Source organism: Lynx rufus, unplaced genomic scaffold (genome assembly GCF_022079265.1).
Source record: "Lynx rufus isolate CCGP_SWC_20201006 ecotype Redwood Valley unplaced genomic scaffold, mLynRuf1.p SCAF_3, whole genome shotgun sequence".
Classification (NCBI taxonomy): Eukaryota; Metazoa; Chordata; class Mammalia; order Carnivora; family Felidae; genus Lynx; species Lynx rufus.
Window position 1 is genome coordinate 164353224 of NW_025814845.1, and position 24584 is coordinate 164377807.

Sequence of the window (24584 nt, forward strand, 5' to 3'; positions counted from 1 at the left end):
TCAATGCTTTCTCTGCATCTATTGAGATGATAGTATGATTTTTATCCTCTTTTTATTAATATGGTGTATCATGATGATTAATTTGCTAAGCCTGAAAGATCCTTGCAATCCTGGAATAAATCCCTCTTGATCATTATGTATGTTCCTTTTAATGTATTGCTGAATTCAGTTTACTACTATTTTGTTGAGGGTATTTGCATCTATGTTCATCAGACATATTGGCCTGTAATTGTCTCTTTCTGTGTTGTCTTTTGTTTTTAGGTTATGTTGACCTCATAAAAGTAAAACTTTCAAAGTGTTCTTTATTCTTCAGTTTTTTGGAACAGTTCGAGGATAGTTATTAACTCTTCTTAAATGTTTTATAGAATTTACCTCTGAAGCCATCTGGTCCTAAAGTTTTGTTCGAGGTGAATTTTTCTATTACTGGCTCAATGCTATTACTAGTAATTGGTCTGTTCACATTTTCTGTTTCTTCTTGATTCAGTCTTGAAATATTGTATGTTTCTAGGAATTTATCCATTTCTCCTAGGCTGTCCCCTTTATTCACACGTAATTTTTCATAGTAGTCTGTTACGATCCTTTGTGTTTCTGTGGTATAAGTTACAACTTCTCTCATTTCTGATTTTATTGATTTGGGCTGTTTTTTCTCTTCATGAGTCTGGCTCAGAGTTTTTCAACTTAGTATTTCTTTTCAGAGAACTGCCTTTAGTTTCATTGATCTTTTCTATTGTTTTTTTTTTCTTTTTTTACTTTCTATTTCATTTATTTCCACATTGACCTTTATTATTTCCTTCCTTCTATGACCTATGGGTTTTGTTCTTCTTTTTCTAGTTCCTTCAGGTATAATGTTAGATTATTCATTTGAGACTTTTCTTGTTTTTTGAAGTGGACCTACATCACTGTAAACTTTTTTATTAGAACTTCTTTGTTGCATACAATTGTTTTGTACTGTTGTGTTTTCACAACACATTTGCTTCCAGTTATTTTTTTCTTCTCTATTTTCTTTAGCCTGTAAGTGTTTCTTGTTGTTGTTGTTTCCCAGTTTTTTTCTTATAATTTCATCCCTAAAGCAACCTTACAAGCAAGCCCCAGTGGTATCCCAAACAGTCCCTACCAAGTCCAATCCTGGTGCCAAGCCCAGGGAGCCTAGCTCCCACCTCAGGGCAGCCAACCCAATGGCACTGCTCTCCCTGCCCTCTTCCTGCCCTCAGGCGTCCTAGGCAGTTGGATTAGTATCTTGTTTTTTAATCCATTCAGCCACCCTGTGTCTTTTTTATTGGAGCATTTAGTCCATTTACATGTAAAGTAATTATTGATAAATATGTACTTATTGTCATTTTGTTTGTTGTTTTCTGTTTGTTTTCGTAGTTCTTCTCTGTTCCTTTCTCTGGCCATTGTCTGTTGGATTTTGTGATTTTTCTTGGTGTTTGTATTCCTTTCTCTTTATTTATTTATTTTTTTTTTTGTATTTATTACAGGTTTTTGGTTTGTGGTTACCATAAGGTTCGTAAATAGCATTCTATATATAGCAAACTATTCTAAGTTGCAGATGGCTGAAGTTCCAGTGCAGTGGAAAAGCACTACATCCTCCCATCCCCCCCAACACATTTTATATTTTTGATGTCATATTTTACATATTATTTTTTATCCCTAGACTAACTGTTTTAGGTCTAGATGATTTTCCTACTTTTGTCTTTTAACCTTCATACTAGCTATGTTAATATTTGATCCACTACCTTTACTATATTGATCTTTAGCAGTAAGATTGTTTCCTTCTTATTTTTTCTAGTTATGTCCTTTTCTTTTCTGCTAAAGAAGTCCCTTTAATAATTCTTGTAAGACTAGTTTGATATTGATCAACTTTTTTAGCTTTTGCTTTTCTGGGAAACACCTTACTTCTGTCTCCTATTCTGTGTGATAACCTTGCCAGATGAAAGATTCTTGGTTGTAAGTTTTTCCTTTCAATACTTTGAATATATTGTGCCACTCCCCTCTGGACTATAACGTTACTCCTGAAAAACCTGCTGGTCATTGTATGGGGTTCTCTTGAATATAACTGGTTGTTTTTATTTTACTGCTTTTAAGGTTCTCTCTTTACCTGTTGACACTTTATTATGTGTATTGGAATGGGCCTTTTTGGGTTCATCTTTTTTGAGGTTCTCTGCTTCCTGGACTTGGATATCTGTTTCATTCTCCAGGTTAAGGTAATTTTCACCTATTATTTCTTCAAATAGTGTTGCTGTTCCTTTTTCACTTCTCCTTCTGGGACCCTTTTAATATGAATCTTAGTATATTAGATGTTGTTTCATGGGTCCTTTAAATTATCCTTTTCTTAAAGTTCATTTTTCTTGTGACTGTTTCAGTTACATGATTTCTGTTACCTATATTCCAAATCATTGATCCATTTTTCTGCTTCATTTAATGTGCTGCTGTTGATTCCTTCTAGTGTATTTTTCATTTTAGTTATTGTATTCTTCAGCTCTGATTGGTTTTTTATATTTTCTCTTTGTTGAAGTTCTTACTGTGTTTACCCATTCTTTTCCTAATTTCAGTGAGCATCTTTATGACCATCACTTTAGACTCGTTATCTGTTAGATTGTTTATCTCTGATTCATTTAGTTCTTCTTCTTGGGTTTTGTCTTGCTCTTTCATTTGGGATATATTCCTCTGTCTCTTAATTTTGTATAACTTTGTTTGTTTCTGTATCTTGCATAGATCAGTTACATCTCCAAGTTTTGAAGGAGTAGTCTTATGCAGAAGGTGTCCTATGGGGTCCAGTAGTGCAAATCTTGGTCATCCAAGCCCTTGTGTTGGCAGTGTGAACACTCCTCTTATGGCTGAGTCATGACTGGCACAGACTCACTGTTATACAGGACTCAGCATGGCTGTCTATGAGGCTTGGCTATGACTGCTATGGGCATGCTGGCAAATGGGGTTGACCCCCAGCCCATCTGACTAGGCATCCTGGCTGTGACTGCTGCAAGCATGCTGGTGTGCTGGGTTGGCCCCAGCACAGCTAGCTTAGAGGCGTGGCTATGACAGCTGTAGGAGTGTTGATGGGCAGGACAGCTCTCTGGTACAGCTGGATGTGAGCTAAGCTATGACTGTTGTAGATGCTCTGGTGTGCAGTGTCCCTGGGCTGGGGGTGTGGCTCACTGGTGCTGGTGAGGCCACCAGCATGTTTGGTGGGGCAGGGAGCCACCTAGGAGGAGTGCTAGGCTGGGGGAGGCAGTTTGGCAGTGCAAGTCCACAGGTGAATGTTAGCACTGGGTGAATGGTGTTAGCATAGTAGATGGAGAGTGTCAGAAATGGTTCTTGCCAGCCCTTCCATTCCTAGATAATGTTCCTCTGACAGATCCCTGCCTCTCTCACACATGCTAAAATTAGTTAATAGATCTCCTCAGTTTAACCCAGGTACTTTTAAAACTGCTGACTATGTGCTAGGATTTGGAGCAAGTGAGTTGTGTGTGCACCTTTTAAAGTAACAGCTTCCTACTTTCTTCTGGCTATCCCAGACCTAAACTCCAAATGATTTTCAAAACAGACATTATGGGTGATTATCTTTCCAGTACAGATCCCCTGGGCTATGGAGCTCAATGTGTGGCTTGGAACCCTCCTTCCTCAGGGAGGGCCCTCTTTGATTCTGAAATCCCTTTCTCTGTGGGTCACTGAACCAAAGGTATGGTTCCTAACTAGACAGCATCTCCACCCCTCCTACCGAACTCTTTGTGGACATTTTGTTTGTTTTCTTTATATCCTTAGTTGTAAATGATCTGTTCTGCTTTTCTTCAGTTTCTTCTCAGAGATAGTAGTTCTATATATAGTTGTAGCTTTTGGTATGTTCATGGAAGGGGTGAGCTCAGGATCTTCCTACTCCATTATCTTGATCCTCTCCTATTTTTCCTTTTTTTTTTTTTCATAGTAAAGTGATATTAGTACCAACTAGAAAAACAGAAGTTTGTAAGACTTAAGATTCCTAGACTTCAGTTCCATCCTCACTATGGATCTTGCCTTCCATTTCTGTCCTGTGCAATATTTTACTTCCAATGTAAGGTAAACTGGCAGTGTATCTCAGAGTTTAGAAACTGCCCTGGAATAGAGTCCTGTTCAGCCACAATGGTACAGTTGTCCTACATTGATGATTACTGTTAGCTTTTATGTAGGACTATAATAAATGTTGCATTTTAAAAATTCTTGCACTTTTATAGCAGTCTAAGGATGTCATCCTTCAGGCTTGGTTTTAAAGGAAAATATCAGCAGGGGTGCCTGGGTGCCTCAGTCGGTTAAGTGTTCGATTCTTGATTTCAACTCAGGTCATGATCTCATGGTGCATGGTATTGAGCCCTGCATCAGGCTCTGTGCTGAGAGCATGGAGCCTGCGTGGGATGCTCTCTCTCCCTCTCTGTCTCTGCCCCTCCCCCATTTGCATATGCTTGCACTCTCTTTCTCAAAATAAGTAAACATTTAAAAAATAAATAAATAAAATATCAGCACAGACAATATTTTCTAAGAATATTTAATTGCTCCAGGTTTCACGGTTGAAGTCATTCATTAATAGCTATCAATTGGTCTTATGTTTCTCATTCAACCTACAGCACTTTGTTAGACATCATGATATAGGTGGGAGTTTAACTGATAAGAGCAGTTGTAATCATCCCATGTGGTATTTATGGAATGAGAAAAGATGAAAGACAGTGGCAGAACTGACATCTGGAGGATAGTTGAAAGAGGAGATAGCAAAACACTGCTCAGAGAGGTAGGAGAGAAACAAGGAGTGTATTGTAACATAAGCAAAGGAAGAATTTCAAGAATTTTGTTGAATTCCTTGGGTGCCATATGGTAAGAACTAACAATAATTTCTCGAAATTTTCAATTAGGTGGTCATTGATGACCTTTGCCAGAGCGGTTTTAGTAAAATGTAGAAATGGATTCCAAATTACAGTGGGTTAAAGGATAAACTGGAAATTAATACATAGAAACAGCTAACTTATCATACATAAAAGAAAAGAGGTGATACCAGAGGAGAAAGCAGTATTTAGAAGAAACAATTATCTTACAATGATAAGAGAGACTTTGAATATATTTATAGGCTTTGAGGAAGAAGCCAGTAGATAGAGAATGATTAAAAATATAGAAGAAAAATAATGATCCATGAAATAAGCTCCTAAGAAAGGTATGTGGAGGATGATCTGAGAACACAGGATTCTTCTGTTTCAGAAAAAAAGGAGATAAAAATGGTCACCAAATATTGTTTTTTATGGAGTAGTAAGCAGAAAGTTTTATATTTACAAGTTTGACCTTATATAAGGCCAACCCTGTTACTAAGAAATTATTAGAAATTATACCAGCCAGGGGCACCTGGGTGGCTTAGTTGGTTGAGCATCTGACTTTGGCTCAGGTCATGATCTCACGGTTTGTGAGTTCAAGCCCCACATCAGTCTCACTGCTGTCAGCACAGAGCCTGCTTTAGATCCTCTGTCCCCCTCTCCCTCTGCCCCTTTCCCCCTCAAAAATTAATAAAACATTTTAAAAAAACAAAAAAAATTATACCAGCCAGAATTTGAGTGGTTACTATATGCTGTGAACATTAAGAGCTTAACAAACAGTATCTCATTTAACTTCATCCTACTACTTTATGAGGGAAGTATTATCACTGCTTCTCAAGCTTAGAAAGTGAAGCTTAATGACTTTAATTAACCTAAGGTCACAAAAACATTAAGTATTATATTAGAACTAGTCATTTGAACCTAGACAGTTCTAACTCTAGGCAACTATGCTCTTAGCCACAGTTTTAATGACTTGGGGTGTTGAAGAGAATGGCGAACATTTGGCAGAATGCAACAGAGACTATCATGGATGTATGAAAGAATTGTCTGGGGGCACCTGGGTTGCTCAGTCAGTTAAGCATCTGACTCTTGATTTCAGCTCAGGTCATGAACTTGCGGTTTGTGAGTTCGAGCCCTGTATCAGGTTCCTTGCTGACAGCATAGAGCCTACTTGGGACTCTCTCTCTCCCTCTTTCTGCCCCTCCCTCACTCATGCTATCTCTCTCTCAAAATAAATTAAAAATTAAAAAAAATTTATTAAAAAAAAAAAAGAATTGTCTGTTGGCACTAAGTGCAGCAATAGCTAGAGACCAGAAATGTGTGTGCTGTCACACATCTGTACAACTGGGTTGAGTATTTCTAGCAGCAGTTAGCAGCCCAAGTGAATAATCATATTGGGGTAGGAATTCTTTCATTTGAAACTGGGTAGATGAGAATATTAAGGCATAGCCTACCAAAAATTCCTAAATTCTAAAGATAAAAAGAAACCTGTGTAAGATTCCTAACAGAAAATACAGTAAAATGGAAAAAAAAAAAAAAGAATCAGACTAGCTTTGGACTTTTGTAAAACTGGAAGGTAGATGACAGTAGAATAGCATCTACAGATACTGAGTGGAAGGGGACTGCAACCAAGAGTTCTATACCTGTCAAAGAAAGTGAAAGATATTTTTAAATAAAGACTACAGTAGATCATTCACCTGAGAAAAATACTCAAAAGGAGAGAAAATAACCAAGGGATGAGAAAACACTTAAAGATAGAGGAAAGGTAGAAAGTAAGTGAGCAATTAGATCTAAAAGAAAAAGGAGAGACTCCGTGAATGTGTAATATAAGTACAAAGTAAGGTTTTTTAAAATAGAAAATGCACAATATCAAGTAATTTTAATAATATTGCAGAACAAACATAATAAAGTATTTCAGCAAAGTTTAGGATTAATGAGAAGGAGGGAGGGAAGCGAAATGATTTTTAAAATCTTACCTTGTTGATGTTGACTATTAGAGAAATAGAACATTTTTATGGGAGAGAGCATTTTAAGTTTCTATCTTATGTAACTAAGCACTACTAGATAAAGAACATTTTAAAATAATAAATAGCCCATCATTTAAGGAAGATAACAATCATAAACCTAAATACATCAAACAACATAGCAACTAAAATGTGAACAAGAACTATTAGAAATGCAAATAGATTTTAAAATACAATATAGTGAAAGAGAGAGGTCAGTATATTTGTCTCAATGGGATGAACATTTAGAAAAAATGGTGTAGGAATATAGAGGGATTGAATCAATAAACTTATCTCTTAATGCATACTCATCCCTCAGAGAATAATTTTTTTTTCTGTATGTCCATGGAACATTAACAAAAGTCAAATGTGGTTTGAAAACCTTAACAAATTACCCTTAACACATTTTGAAGAAATAAAATGGGTTTTACAGACTGCTGTAAAATCTCTGGTCACAAGCCAATAAAATTAGAGATATATAATGATAAATAACTAAAACGTTAGGTAACTTTAAACTCAAGAAACATACTCTTTGACATGACTAAGATCAAAGAAGAGATCAAAAAATAAAACTGCAAACTATCTAGAGAACAATGAAAAAGTACTCTTCATTCTCAAACTACGTGTAACCTGTACTCAGAAGAAAAATTATAGCCTTAAATTCTTTCTTAATTAAAAAAGATATAGGAAAAACAAAAGGACTAAGTAATCATCTTAAATTCAAACAAGAAATTAAATCAAAAAGAAACTAGTGAGAAGGGATTAAGATAATTCTAGGCCAAGTCATGGACCTAGAATATGGAAAAAGGTTCATAGAAATTTCTAAGCTGATCTCTGTGCATACTCCAATATCAAGTGTTAGAGATCAGTATGTATGGAAATGATGGTAGTGTATAAATTCTCTGAAGATCATTTTGTTTGTGGTCTTTTATCCCCACCCCCCATTATTTATCTACTTCAGATTCCTATATGGACTTAAGTGTAAGTTAAATCGAGTGGATGGTCAGCTATGCAGGGTTCTATTGTAGCATGATCCTAAGGCTGATGGGGACCTCTTCCTCTAGTTGATACCTCCCTGAGGAAATTTGTGAATCTTTGGAATGCTAAAAAGAAAAATCTCATTTAGAAAAGACAGGACCCCAAAACATAACTAGATTACAACTTTCTGCGTTAATGGGAATTATAGAATAGATATATGTAAATATATTGTATTTAACTTAAGATTTCTTTTTATTTTCTTTCTTTCTTCATCATACTTCTGTAGATAACTGTCCATTGTCAACAGGAGTTCTTAATCTCTGAAGCTTAATAAAATACACTTGTTGCAATCTTAAAATAGAATCTACTCCCAAAGCCAAGAACACTCTGTATACACTGTATACACTGGCTAACTTGACAATATATTATATTTTAAAAATCATAAAATAAAGTATTCATAAGCTAAAAAGAAAAGAAATTTCATCATTTAATATTATAAATCTGGGTAATCTTTATACTCCAATTGGTATTTACTGTGTATTTGAGGTTTCCCTTACCTTTGTCTCTCATCACTGTCACTGACTGATCATTAAGGACAAACAGCTGCTGTTTATTTCTGACTCAGTTTTAATTAATAGCAATAGTACATTTGAATTGCTTGATTTGTGGCAGGGATGGGGGAAGGAAGTAGGAGGAATGAGAACATGTAATTGTTTTTTTGGAAATGTAAAACCAGGCTGTGATAAGAGAATAGGCAATATCTTCCTTAAGGATTTGCTACTAATTAGGTGAGAGGGCTGTATGTTCTTGTGTGTTTTCTTTATAGAAGTGCAAGTTTTTTTAGCATCATGTCTGACAATATATGGGAAGAGGGAAGAGGAGACCTTAAACACTAGAAAACATATCCTAAAACATTTTTGCAGTGTCTACTGTATTTAATTAATTTTGATTTTGTCCTTTTGTTATTCTATTGGACCTGGAAAAACTATAGACATAAAAATACGATATTAATAATCAAATTTGCTTTAAAGTCTTGTTATTCTACTAGTTGGGATTTTCTATTGTTAGTTTGGAGGGAAGCCATACAGAAAACCTTTATAAATTCTGTAGTGTATAATTCGTGCCCAAATATAAAATTGCATCTTCATATGGCACTTTCCTTTTTATATCTATAATAGGGTTAAGCCTTCTCCTGATTATTAAACTGATTTTCCCTCTTTTCTTTCAAAGAACCGTTGGAGGAATCATTTTATTTTACTTTTGATTTTTCTTTTGATAATATTAGACTCAAAAAAAAGTAGGAAGAAAATATAGTATCTTTAGAGCTAAGAACACAATGGCAAGGTTTTCACCATCAGTAAAATTCTCTTGATGGGTACCTGAAGTAGCAAAGAGTTGTTTTTACACCATTTCACTTTTTCCATGCCTTCATGGATTTTCTAATTTGTTTTTCTTTTAGTTTTAGGGTTTTTTCTCTTATCATAAAAAGAGAAGATGAAATCTGAATATGATCTTGTCTTAGCTTTCTTTGTATCCATCTATCCATCTGTAGGATGAATATAAACCTGAAAAGGCCCTGTCTGAAGAGGATTTGAAAAACGCCGTGAGTGTGCATCATGCGCTGGCATCCAAGGCCATAGACTACGAGAAGAAGCCGAATGTACTTAAACTTAAAACTGCCGACTGGAGGGTCTTGCTTTTTCAAGCTCAGTATGTTTCACTGGTTTGATTTGGTTTGGCTTTTTAGTTTGCATAACACCACTTTATACCGAGAAATAGAATCAGGATCTTCAGGGGAAATTTTTCATGTTGGATTCAAAGTCATTAATTGGTTACACAAGAGGGACAAATGCCTAAGAAAACTAGAATCAGAAATAGAAACTCTAAGTTCAATTTTTTTGTGTTGCTATAAGGCAGCCCTGTGACTTTTAGTCAACCACAAACCATCTATAGAAGTTAATATTTTATGAATAAAATACAAGGGTTGTACAATGTAAGTTTTATCACACAGAGAGTAAAATAGACCTGGATTCAAATCACCATTTCCTAGCTCTTCGTCCTGGCATGTAATTTAACTTCTTTGAATCTTAGCTTGTCATTAGTGCAGATGATAATGTTTATTTCATAAGGTTCTAATGAGAATTACATGAGATCAAGTGTATATATAAAGTACTTCATACAGTGCCTGGCATATAGAAACTGTTCAATAAGTGTAGATTTCCATTTTGTTCCCTCTCTCTTCTTTCTCTTCCTGAGCTCTAATAGTCTGTGATTAAACTAGAGGAAAAAGATAAAATTACATTGTGGGCAAGAAATCGGGATGGATTGCCAGTTCAATAAGGGGTCCATGACAACTTTCACATTAGAAGTGGAGCCTTTCACACAGAGAATTCTGGATTTGTGAAGTGAGAAACTTTGCATTTTCAGAACTGAGCCTCTACAAAAGGAATTTTTATAGGAGTACACACCATCAGTGTCTGTGACAGTGTTAATTCTTCATGCTTTGCACAGAACCTGAGCTTGACTTCAGAATCACTCCCAACACTACCAATCTACTGCATTTGGCATTGGAATTAAAATTTAACATCAAGATAGTGAACACAAGTATCTGCATACTTGTTGATCAAAGCAATGTAAGATCAAAAAAAGAAATAAGAACAGCAGCAAGTACTCTGGTGATTTGTGAATGTTGAATTTCCGGAGGTATGAAATTGCTGACATCAGGTGAGGAGGAAGTTGTAAGGAAATCCAAGTTTCACAGGATTTTTTTTTAGCATGGGAGTAAGACAGCTTTAACACCACAGAGGGACTCATAGCCAGATGTATAATTACAGCTATTAGTCATCAGAGTCCTTCAAATTATTCTGTTCCCCAACATTTTTTTAATGTAAAATACCAAGTATGATAACTAAGAAGTTCTAATTACTTCAGATAGAAGTGTTGCAGAAATCAATGAATTGAATTAACAGAGGCAAAGAAATCAGATTATAGAAACATATGGGGTGCAAAGAGGAATTGATACCTAGTGTGGTCTTAGGTTAGTGTGGTTTCTCAGAGTAATCCATAAAGGAAATGATTTTAGATGGGCTGACATTCTGTCTACCTTAATCTGTCCTGACTCATCCTCCCATTCGTTTATAAATTCACAAATATTTATTGAGTGCTGCCAGTCAGTGCTGGTCTTTGCAAATATATGACATACAAGTTAAAAGTATGTTAAAAGTTGAAAGTATGTTAATGAAATCAGATGATTTCTACATCCTTTCAGGTGGATTTTTAACATCCTTTTGGAAAGTTCTTTACATACCATTAATCTCACTTGTGTGAAGTACATAATTCAATAATTTTCAGCAAATTTACAGAATTGTGCCACCATCACCACAATCCAGTTCGGAACACTTTCATCACCCCAAAGAGATCCTCCATGCCCATTTTGTAGTCACCCCCCATTTCACCACCAACCCTGGATACCACTAATCTCCTTTGTGTCTCTATGGTATTGCCTTTTCTGGATTTTTCATGTATGTGGAACATAGTATGAAATGTATCTGGCTTTTTTCACTTACCATAAAGTTTTGGGGGTTCACCATGTTGTAACATGTATCTGCCCTTCATGCCTTTATTACCAAGTAGTATTCCACTGTATGGATATATATTACATTTTTCTTTTATTCATTCACGAGTTGACAGACATTTGGATTGTTTCCCCTTTTTGACTTTTATAAATAGTGCTGCTGTCACTCTCAACAATAGCCAAATTATGGAAAGAGCCTAAATGTCCATCAACTGATGAATGGATAAAGAAACTGTGGTTTATATACACAATGGAGTACTATGTGGCAATGAGAAAGAATGAAATATGGCCCTTTGTAGCAATGTGGACGGAACTGGAGAGTGTTATGCTAAGTGAAATAAGCCATACAGAGAAAGACAGATACCACATGTTTTCACTCTTCTGTGGATCCTGAGAAACTTAACAGGAACCCATGGGGGAGGGGAAGGGGAAAAAAAAAAGAGAGAGGTTAGAGTGGGAGAGAGCCAAAGCATAAGAGACTGTTAAAAACTGAGAACAAACTGAGGGTTGATGGGGGTGGGAGGGAGGAGAGGGTGGGTGATGGGTATTAAAGAGGGCATCTTTTGGGATGAGCACTGGGTGTTGTATGGAAACCAATTTGACAATAAATTTCATATATTTAATAAATAAATAAATAAATAAATAGTGCTGCTGTGAACATTCACATGTAGATCTTTCTGTGCCTATATGTTTTTATTTCTCTTGGGTGTATTCCTAGGAATAGAACTGCTGGATTGTATGATAAATTTATATAGTTAACTTTTCAAGAAAACTGTCAAAGCTACTTTCCAAGTGGTTGTTTCCTTTTATATTCCTTTTAAATTCTATCAATTTGTTCCTCAGTTGGATTTTAAAATTGAATTATGTGATAGAAAGAGGAGCTAATTTTTAAATTAATGTTTGACTGAGTCTAGTATCAAAGTAGGGGTTTAATATTTATTGTCGAGTGATTTTGCTTTTTTCCCCTTCTGTTTCCTTGAGGAATAATCACAGCCTTATATTGTAATGATCATCGGTTCCAGGGCCTTTTATTACTATGGTAATTGCTGTTGAAAATGTTTATCTCAGTGAAATTTTATCAAGGATCAATTACCAAGAAATATAAATGACTTTATGTAACATTTTAAATCAATAATGAGAAATGGGCAAGGTGTGATACACTTAGATAGAGAAATACCCTGATGTAAATTTATCTGTTTCTCATAGGAGTGCAGAGGAAATGCAAGGATGGATAAACAAAATTAATTGTGTTGCAGCTGTATTTTCTGCACCACCATTTCCAGCAGCCATTGGATCTCAGAAGAAGTTTAGTCGTCCACTTCTGCCTGCTACTACAACAAAATTGTCTCAGGTAAGTCATTTTGATAGTGCTTTGACTTTGGAAAAAAGCACTTTGTAAAATAATCCTACTAACATTTTCATTTAAATAATATTCCATATTTTGGCAGCAAGGATAAGACCTTGCCTTGGAAGATCTATTGCATAAACGAAGCAAAATGCAGTATATTGGGTTTTGCACTTCATATTGGAAGCTGGCACGTGGCTGACACATAGGACACATACTATGAATACGTTTCTAAAATTTATATTAGTTTATTACTCAGTCATACAGGCCTAGTTTTTTTGTTTTTAATTTTTTTAAGTTAAATATAGTTGGCACACAATGTTACATTAATTTCACATGTACAACATAGCTCTGCCTACCATGAGCATTACCATTACATTGTTACAGTAACATTGACTGTATGCTTATGCTGTACTTTTCACCCTCGTAACTTACTCATTCTATAACTAGAAGCCTATTCCTCCTACTCTCCTTCACCCATTTTGCCCATCCTCCACCCCCTTGCCCTCTAGGAACCATTAGTTCTCTGTATTTATGGGTCTGTCTCTGCTTTCGCTTATTTGTTTGTTTATTCGTTTGTTTTGTTTTTTAGATTCCACATATAAGCGAAAGTATGTGGTATTTGTCTTTTTCTGTCTTGACTCATTTCATGTAGCGTTATACCTTCTATACACCATGGATGTTGCAAATGGCAGGCTTAGTTTTTTGGTTTTGTTTGTACTGACTCATATTTTTTAAATGAGTAGCTACTGCCAGACATCCTGGCTTGAAAACAAGCTTTTTATTCATGTATTTGTTTTTTCATTTTACTGAGCTCTTCCCATATCCCAGGCTATATTTGATGCTGGGTATATAAGAATATTCCCAGGGATCCACTATTCACAGTACATTGGGGCAGAGACTTCCCTAACTCTCAGGGAGGAGCTAAGTGGGCCATGTGGGTTTTTCTAGCTAATCAAGATTATGTATAGAACTGTGTTCCAAATGTAGTCCCATAAGTTTCTCTTCTGTTGTCAGATTGATCTCTCTAAAGATCATATTTTATTGTATTCCTGTCTTACTTAAAACTCTGTTCTAAGGACATTGTGTACAGGCCAGTTTTGCCAATTTTAAACCTGTCTGTGTTGCCTGTATTCTCACTGACTAGTTAAGGATTTTGGAAGCTAGTTTGATGTCCTTGTGAATTTCTTATTGGTGCAATAATAGAAATAGTTTCATCTGGCTCTAATCAACCAGGGCTTGATATGAACTGGCTCCTCTACATACCTGATATCATGGATTATCAATGATATGTGTATTTAATAAATATGTATTATGTGCCTATTATACCTCAGAGACTATTTTAGGCTCTGGAGACAGAAAGACAAATGAAACCCAGACACTCTCTGGATACAAAATATGCAAGTAATTGTAATAGAGTTTGACTAGAGTACAGGAAGTATAAGTCCAGAGTGCTGTGGGAGTATAAGAAGGGACATTTAGCCTCTGGCCTTGTAGGTGGAAGAGGCATTGTGGTATCTAATTTTAAACTTAAAGGATGAATAGCAGTTAGGCGTGGTGTCAGAAGAGAAAATCCCAGCAGAGGATCAAAAATGCTTAGAGGAGAAAGCACTGAGATACATAACATATAAATTATCAACTGTGACTTGAGCACAAAATACTGAGAAAGGCAAGATACATTCCTCTGTGGAGAAGTAAGCAGAGGCCAAATAATGAAAGGTCTTGTCATGTGTAAGATTTTGGATGCTTCACTGGTTCCCCAGCATCCTTAGGATAACAGTTTAAGCAAGCAAGCACTTTTATCAAAATAAAATCTCTTATTTTAAACAAATGCCTTACACTGGAGGCATTCTAAAAATAGAATGCATAAAATTCTTAATCTTTCCTTATTTTGAGCATAAATCCAGAGAACCAAAAACAAAAACAAAAAACCCACCCCTGTTTATGTAATTGATCAAAATGATGGAGTTAAGATTTTAAATAAGGCAATAACCAAAAAGAAGTGTGCTCCTATGTCACATAAGATGACTAGGTCGTTTCAGGAATCTAATTTCTTTGTTAAAAAAGATGTTTTCTTTTCCACAAATAAATCACCAAGCTTTTATGGGCCTAAATGAGGACTACGTTCTAGAATGTTTTTAAGATTTTTTAAAGGTTCTTTCACTAGCTCTGTGTTTTTTGTCCAGGTCATTGTGTTTGTTTACTAAAAATGAAAAAGATGTTTTGCCTTTGAGAGTAATAGGACAATTTAAAAACAAATATGTAAAATCAAGCATGCGATAAATAATAGTTTAGAAAAAGGGAGAGAAGTTAGTTCACACCCTCCACATCAAATAGAGACTCTTGTGGGATATCTTTGGAGGAGCCTTAGTGCATTTTCAGTAAATCCTGGAATATGTGCACCCACAAGCTTTCCAGTATCTTGTAGACTAGTCCTCAAGTTTAGCCCTGGCATTTTGCCCTGGTGTTGCCAACCTTAACACTACTGCCTTTATAGCCTGGATAGTTCTTTGTTGTGGGGACCATCCTTTGAATTTTTGTTTAGCAATATCCCTAGCCTATACCCACTAGATGCTAGTATCATCCCCCTAGTTGTGACAACCAGAAATGTCTCCAGACATTGCCAAATGTCCTGTAGGGTTAAAACCTACCCCACTGCTACTCACTGTTATTGAGAACCACTGCTTGAGCCCAGCTATCTTTCCTTTTTCTCCATACACCCACAACCTGGCTATGACTGCCCTAAATGCCAGAAACACTTGGATAATTTTAGTTTACAAAATACATGTATAACAATGTGAGTATCCTGCTGGAAAAAAAAATTAGTGTTAGGAAAAAACTAAACATTCAATTAAAACATTGTTTGATGCTTTTAGAGACACACTGTTCATCATCACCTGGTCATTTGTAAGCTTTTATTTAAATTATTCTTGTCTGGGGGCGCCTGGGTGGCGCAGTTGGTTAAGCGTCCGACTTCAGCCAGGTCACGATCTCACGGTCCGTGAGTTCGAGCCCCGCGTCAGGCTCTGGGCTGTGTCTCCCTCTCTCTCTGCCCCTCCCCCGTTCATGCTCTGTCTCTCTCTGTCCCAAAAAAAATAAATAAACGTTGAAAAAAAAATAAATTATTCTTGTCTTCTATCCAAACCATATTAGCCTTCATTATTAAAATTGATCATTATCAGTACAGTGTGGTTCTCTGCACAACTCTGCTGTGTAGGAGTTATCTTCTTTAGTTGTTTTCATGGCAGTGTTGCCAAAGCATATTTTTCTTCTTTTGGAGGCAGAGGAACAAGTTTGAATATTTAAGTTTCATTTCTCCTTCTGGTATAACTGGTACTCTAAACTTAGGATTTCATGGTCAGCCCTCTTCAGGATCTGTTCAGGACCTCCTTTTATACTCATCAAAGTAGTCATTTTCAGGCTTTAATATGAACAAGAATGATCTGGGGACTTGTTGAAAGTGCACATATCCCAGCACCCCTACCCCAGGCTGGTAAGGTCTGGGTCAGGGTCCCAGGCACATGAATGTTTTAAGACACAGCAGGTGTCCAGCCTGTGAACAGTGAAGATCATACTTAGAGGCGCTGCACTGTACTCCCTACAATCCCTCCCCTCCCCTTCACTACTTAGCTGGAGATGTGTGAAACTGAACTGGGCCCTTGGGCTCGCTCAGCAATAGAAATTGACAAGAGGCTAAATGGGAATTTCCAGCAAGGCTTTATTGGAGCTTATGCTTAAGCATAGGGAAGCAGCACAAAGAAGTGTCCTCAGGCTGACCCCCCACCCCAAGGCAAGGTCAGGGAGAGTTTTTATCAGAAACTTGGGTGGGGAAAGGGTAATGTCAAAGCATAGAGGCAGGGGTCTAAAATGCCATGTGTCTTCATACATCGCATGTGTAATTAACATGTTAAATCTCCACCCCTGGATATGACTTTTAGTATTATAATAAGAGAAGAAGTCAGTGAAAGTTCAGCACTGGGGTCCATCTTGGTGCAGACTGGTTTGGTCTGGTCTTCACCAGTCATGGTAGTAAATACGTTCCTTTCAGTAAGCATCCTCCCTTACATTCCTGCAAGATGTGCTACTCAAGAGACATAGAGTTTTAACTTTTTTGTTTTCTCCTTAAGAAGATAAGGAATGCTAGATTTCTCAGTCAGGTTAGGAAACCTGAGTCCAATTCCTGCTCTGTCTCACCGATACCTCATGAAATTACCATTTCCTGATATCTAGTTCTGTTTTCTTCTTAGAATTTCAGCCATTCTCCTGTAAAGATCTGAATCAATGATCAATGATTATTTGAGTCAATAATCAGTGATTAGTTTGATCACTGAATGTTAACTGTTGAGGGCCAGGCCTTGGAAACAAAGGAAAGCCCTGTTCTTGTTTCTCACCCCTCATTTTACCCTGTGGTTTGACCATTAGGGCAGTAATGCCCAGGGCCAGATGAGTGCGGCAGAGTTCATTCATAAACTGGCTTCTGAACACAGAGGGCAAGGAGAGACTGAGGAAAAAAGTAGACCTCTTCACATTGGTAGGTAGTAGTTTTAATAAGCAAGAGAACTTACTTAAGAAACCTGTGTTGGGTGGCACAAGATGAGTAGATCTTTGCACACATCTGTTGGTATCATAATCTATATAGAGCCTTAATTGAGCTCAATCATGTATACCATTCGGATGGTCTCAAAAACACATTACTATTTGAAGACCATGTCCTTGGGGCAGCTTATAGATCAGGGAAATAAGTGAAATGCACATTCCATGAATGGGAAGGAGGTGAGGAGCCTCCAGCTGCCCACGTCCAGCTTGCCTGTCAGGCAGGGTTGCATTCTCTCAGTGACCTCCACCAACAGGCATTAGGGGCAGTGGGATTTCAGAGGAGGAAGTCATCCTTGTAATTGTGTCCCATACTGGCCAGAACCACATCCTTCCTATCCCACTCCATTTCATACTTTAGTCACAAATCCAGTTATTTTCATACCCTACCCACATCCATTAATTCTGGCGTTTGTCATCTTTCACTTAGATCACTGGTCTCTGAACTTTTTTGATCATTCACTTTATTAATACTAAATATTTGAGCAGATATCCTCCAATATATGTATATATTTTTATAAAATATACTACATGTTCTATTATCAATACAACATGAAAAACTGCTGAACATCATTAGTCATTAGGAAAATACAAATCAACCAGTAGGTATCATTTTACACTCATTAGGGCTGCCATAATTCAAAAAAAAATCTTTTAAGGAAACTAATGTTATGGTGAAGATATGGAGAAATTGCAACTTTGATATGTTGCTGATACGAATATATATGAATGCAGGTACTTGGGGAAACAGTTTGATGGTTTATCAAATGATTAAACATAGGGTTAAATGAAAACATACACCCCATAAAACCTTTCACACAAATGTCCATTGCTGCATTATTCATAACAGCCAAAGGTGTAAATGGCGGTCAGCTAATGAATAGATAAATAAAATGTGATATATCCATACAATGGGATAGTATTCAGTTGTAAAAAAAAAAAAAAAAAACAATGAAACCAGTCACAGAAGAAACATATTGTTGATTCCATTCCAAAAAGACACTTTTAGGGGAACTAAAATGTCATAAAATTAAATTGTAGTGATGGTTGCACCACCCCATGACTATACTAAAAAACATTAAATTATACACTTTAAATGGGTGAATTGTGTGGTATGTGAATTATATCCCAATGCTGATTTTTAAAATTCTTTCCAGTGGATGATCTTGCCTGGGTTGCACACACTCCACTTTGGAAAATTCTTGCAAACTATTCACATAACCACTTAATATTGCTCTTCTTCCAGTCTTGCTTTTCTCCAATCCATCCTTCACAGTTGCAGCTAAAATATGACTCATGTAATTACGGTCATTTAATGTTAATTGACTCACTTTAGCCAACAAGATGTGGTCTAAACTCCTTGGCATCACCTTAAATGGTAACTACACTGTTTTGTATTCATTTCTTAAAGGTCTCTACTTAACATATTTTAAGTAATCAACAGTTAAATCATTTTGAAGTTATGCAGCAGCTCACTACGCTGTTTAAAGTCTTTAAATCTTTTAAACATGAAATGATAAAATCTTTCTGATAGTGCCTTCAATAATACCTCAAACTGACTCAAGGCAGATGTTCTTTATTCTAAATTCCATACATCTTGGGTTTGATAAGGCTGCAGTATTTAGCAATTTGACCTGTAAATTTCTTAGAAGATTCCTAGAAATGTCATTACTTTCTAAATCCTCTATCAGCTTTAGAACAGCACAAAGGAAACACTCTTGAGTCCTCCCCTCTATGTCTCCCCCACTTTTTTTAAATCATTTAATCAGCTACTCTTCACTGAAGAACCTATATATCAAGTACTGTATTAGGTATGTGGACATTATAAAAATAGCTAAGATGATGGTCTTGGCTCTTAGCTAATGAGAACTTAAAGAATCTATCAGAATTATTCCAGTACTATACAAAAATTATGCCATATACTGTTTTCTCTGCTTAGTACTAAACACTGGAGGATTTGAGGAAAGGGGGAAAAATGACCCTTTCTGCCTTCAAAGAGCTTATAATCAGTAAAGAAGATAAAATTTACACAGAAGTCAGAGTATATTTTGTAATAAGTATGTAGCATAGACGTTTTTAAGTGCTATAGTAGTGCACAAGTGGAAGACATTGTGATACCTGGAATAACACTGGTTTTGAGTAAATATCAAATTTTGGCAAGGGTATAGAACAATGTGAATTTCAAGCCTACTATGAGAATGTAAACTGGTAGAAACACTTTACAAGTTAATGTCACCTTAAAGATGTGCATATTCTAAACCCCAAAAATCTACCTCTTGGTGATTGTACTGTAGGACAATTCTTTCCCATATTCACTAGGCAGCATGTTCAATGTAGTATCATTTATAATAGCCTCAAGAAATCTGAAAACAACCTAAGCATCCTTCAATGAAATTGTAGAATGTCCTACAATGGAACAGTATACTTTGAGGAACTAGAGCACATATGTGAATAAATCTTAAAAACCTGTTGAATGAAAAGACAATCATAAAGGAAGCCTTACAAACTATAAAAACCTGTAGAACATACTATTTCTATGGAGCCTTCTATTTGTATAGGAGTAGCATAGAAAAAGATGAGATGAGTAGGTAAATAAATGCAGGGAGTTTCAAATGATTTCTTATTTTTTTCTTAAACCAGCTGTTAGATAAATGAGCATTTTTTACATATCATTCAACATGACTTTTTGTATATCTGAAACATTTTATTAAACAAAGAAAAAATGCATCATGTTTTTATTTTTTGAAGCGGTCTGATCACCCAATATCTTTTGTCAAACATTCTATTAAATAATTTACATGTTTCAGTAAATACACAAAAGAAATTACTTTGAAAGGAAAAAGCTATTGATACATTCTTCTTAGTTCTGGCTGCTATAAAAAATACCATGGACTGGTTGGCTTAAATGACAGAAACGTTTTTCTCACAGTTCTGGAGACCAGAAGCCCTAGATCAAGGTGGCAGCAGCATTGGGGGCTGGTGTGGGCTCTCCCTTTGGGTTGCAGATGGCCCTCTTTCTTCTACATTCTCACATGGTCTTTTTCAGAGTTTGTGCCCAGAGAGAGAATGTGCTCTGTGATGTCTCTTCTTCTAAGAACACTAATCCTATCAGGTCAGGGCCCTATCTTTAGGACCTCATTTGCCCTCAGTTACTTCCTAGAAGCTCCATCTACAAAGATAGCCACACTAGGTTTCAACATAGGAATTTTGAAGGGACACAAGCATTCAAGTCCATAACACAGTCTGCAGTGTTTTTGGAGAATGAAACAAAAAGATGAATGTGAAGTTGTCAATAAAAGCTATGGAAGCATTGTTTTCATTTACTTTCAGTATTATGAGTGTACAAGTGACAAGTTTGGGTAAAATCTCAAAGCAGATTTCTTTGTTTTCTTCTCCTCTAATTTTCTGGCATTTTGTTAGGTTTTTTATTTTGTTTTAGTTGCTATTTAAAAATGAATCTCATCTTTCATCTACTACACTTGTTCCTGCCACCCTTCTTGTTTTTTTTCCACTGATGTACCTTGCTTTTTAAAAACTTTTTATTGTTCTTTTTACTTTGATGGCTTTAGACTTGTATTTTAGTTTTCCTTGGTTGGCTTTTAAGGTGTACATTATGACAAATCCCTAAGATATTACATTTGACTCATAATTTCTGATTATCGTTTTTTAATGTACAATGATATTACATAATCTTAATTTGTTGTCCATAATTATTCACTTTCTGGTAGTCTTTTTAATTATTCCCCCTCGATATAAAATATTTATATTTTGAAATTATGGGCCAAGGTACCGACCCAAGTGGGCCTAAAGGGATGACATTACTGCGTCATCCTCTCCCTTCATTTTGGAGGGTTGAGATGTTGGGCTCCGCTACCCAGAATGGAGGGCTGTCATACCCTGCTCAACCTCTGGACAGTGACGGTATCATGGCCCTATGGGACACCATCACCAATCGCCTGGTGTGGCCTGAGGACCGCCAAGATGCCATTTGTGCAAATCAGTATACAGTCAAAGTGTAAAAGAACTTTTGAGGCATAAGAAAGTCCACTTAGAAGTCATATTTAAGTACTTGGCAACAGTGGGTAATTATACCTCCAGCTACTGAAAAACACAACACAGGGTAATTATACCTCCAGCTACTGAAAAACATAATCTTATTCAGCATACAAAGGATTATTGGAAAAAACAATTAAAAGTTGAAGGAAATACCAGAGCTAATTAAGACAGAGGACATTAGACTCTTTTGATGGCAGGAAAAAGAAGATTAAAAAACTGAAAAAGTCAATTTTTGTCAATTAGCAGAATCCTGTCACTTGTTCTTTGAACTTTTTAATTCTCAGAATCCTTTTCTGGGACCACCTCAAGATGAATAGGGGCCCACCACACTTGTGGCATGATGTGAAGCTTACATTTTCTTACAGTACCTCTGAACAAAATGTGATAGACTACTCTGAGTGGAGCAAAAAGTATGAGCCTTAATCTGCTGTCACTAGTGAAAGAAGAATGTCTTTTTCTCAGTCCCACTAGAGTCCCATAGATTGAAAATGTGCTTCTGCTCCCTATGGTCTAGTTATGGTTGGAATTGCTGGAACTTCCCACCAGGGGAACACTTGTTTGGGCATTTTTGAACAAATTTTTGGACTCATGCACTGCCCTGTTTTGGAAAATCAAATTTATCAATCTGAAAATTATTGGAGACGGTTCTGTTGCTCTAGGAACATTAATGAAACCAGCTGTTAATTTGAACATAGTAACCTAGAGGTCTTTCATAACATAATTGCTTTATGCAGTGCTAACAAAATACAACTTAATGTAAGGCAGGCATTGGATAGTGGAACTGGAGACCAGGCTTTATGCAGTGGAGATGAGGCATTGTTCAACCAAAGAAAACTGAGTTTACCCAGCTGTATGTCAGTCTAAAAAAACCTTCTATACAGAAACTCTTCCAAATATGTCTTACTCTAACAATAATGTCTAGGTGATTTCAGATGTGAAGATTGACATTTATTAGTTGCAATATCTTACTTGACTACAGAATAACATAGTATGTGATGTCCTTGCTTCTTTCTACCTGAGTTGCAGCAAATGTTCTGAGAGCTTAATGCAATTCATCAAATAAATCCCACATTAGTTGGTATAACTAATAGTGTGGCATAGAAACCAGATAATATTTTCATTATACTTAGTGAATATTCTGCTAATATTTTTACTTTTCACATGGTAAAGGATTAATAACGTTCAAGGCCTTTTCGTTTCTCATTTACTTTTATCTAAATCTGGACAGTATCATAAATGCATGTCATGACAGTACTGTTTTTTAAGTAAGTACATGTTTCAGAGATGTTTAATGTATACTCAAAGTTGTCATTTTAGAAAACTTGAATAACATTCTCAATCAAAAGGTCCAGTAAGTTAGCAGGTGGAGAAAATTTACTTTCTCTTTTTAAAAGAAAAAATTTTTTTAAATTTACTTTCTCTTTTTAAAACATTATTCACAGTTATTTATTGTATACCAAGCCAAATATCTTAAAATCTGCAACATTTTTGAAGTATTTTTGAGCAATAATAAATGCTGTTCTCAAAACAGACCTTATTCTTATCTAAGATTTAAACTAACAGTTTTATAGAATGTTTATTGTAATACCATATAAAGGAAACATAGTGTTATATATTCAGAGCATTTCACACTAAAGCAGGAGAATATACATTCTTTTAAAGTACCCATGGAACAATCTCCAGAATAGATCACATACTGGGTCACAAATCAGGCCTCAACTGGTACAAGATTGAGATCATACTGTGAATATTTTCAGACCAAAAGCTGTGAAACTTTAAGTCAACCACAAGAAAAATTTTGGAAAGCCCTCAAATACATGGAGGTTAAAGAACTTCCTACTAAAGATGAATGGGTTAACCAGAAATTAAAGAGGAAATTAAAAAATACATAGAAGCAAATGAAAATGAAAACATGACAGTCCAAACCCTTTGGGATGCAGCAAAGGCAGTCCTAAGAGTAAAGTACATTGCAATTCAGGCCTATCTCAAGAAGCAAGAAAAGTTCCAAATATACAACCTAATCTTACACCTAAAGGGGCTAGAAAAGAAGTAGCAAATGAAGCCTAAAGCCAGCACAGATAAATTATATAGAAACAACAAAAAAGAAAGTAGACCAGATCAATGAAAGTAAGAGCTGCTTCTTTGAAAGAATAAACAAAATTGATACACCCTTAGCCAGACTTATCAAAAAGAAAAGAGAAAGGACCCAAATAGATAAAATCACAAATGAAAGAGGACATCACAACTGACACCACAGAAATACAAACAATTATAAGAGAATACTATGAAAAATTATATGCCAATGAACTGGGCAACCTGGAAAAAATGGACAAATTCCTAGAAACTTGTAAACCACCAAAACGGAAACAGGAAGAAATAGAAAACTTGAACAGACCCATAACCAGCAAAGAAATTGAAACAGTTATCAATAGTCTCCCAACAAACAAGAGTCCTGGGCCAGATGGCTTCCCAGGGGAATTAGTAGAGTTGATACCTATTCTTCTCAAACTGTTCCAAAAAATAGAAATGGAAGTAAAGCAAACTCACTCTAGGAAGCCACCATTACCTTGATTCCAAAACCAGACAAAGACCCCACTCAAAAGGAGAGTTAGAGACTAATATCCCTGATGAACCTGGATGCAAAAATTCTCAACAAGGTACTAGCAAATCAAATTCAACAGTGCATTTAAAGAACATTAAAAGAATGATTCGCCATGAATAAACAAAAGCAAACATGAACTACTGGGATTTCATCAAGATTAAACCTTCTGTACAGGGTAGGAAACAGTCAACAAAAGCCAACAGAATGGGAGAAGATATTTGTAAATGACATAAGATAAAGGGTTAGTATCCAAAATCTATAAAGAACTTACCAAACTCAACACCCAAAAACCAAACAACTTAAGAAATGGGCAGCACTAAGAAATGGGCAGCAGCCATGAATAGACACTTTTTCAAAGAAGATATCCAGATGGCTAAAAAGACACATGAAAAGATAATCAACATCTCACATCATCAGGGAAATACAAATCAAAACCATGATGAGATGTCACCTCACACCTTTCAAAATTGCTAACACTAACAACACAAGAAACAACAGGTGTTGGTAAGGATGTGGAGGAAGGGGAGCCCTCTTGCACTGTTGGTGGGAATGTAAACTAGTGCAGCCATGCTGGAGAACAGTATGTGGAGGTCTCTCAAAAAACTAA

At 36.1% G+C, this 24584-nt stretch overlaps 1 protein-coding gene and 1 pseudogene across 1 annotated transcript in view; both read left to right on the top strand.

The window, feature by feature from the left end:
• The window catches only part of PSD3 (pleckstrin and Sec7 domain containing 3), a 553196-nt gene that overhangs the window by 473364 nt on the left and 55248 nt on the right, over window positions 1-24584 (top strand). The window contains exons 15-16 of the mRNA XM_047092318.1: window positions 9360-9517; window positions 12588-12732. Coding sequence (XP_046948274.1) covers window positions 9360-9517; window positions 12588-12732 — 303 coding nt within the window. The remainder of the gene's footprint in view (window positions 1-9359; window positions 9518-12587; window positions 12733-24584) is intronic.
• Window positions 21199-22239, top strand: LOC124520413 (uncharacterized protein C3orf38-like; annotated as a pseudogene).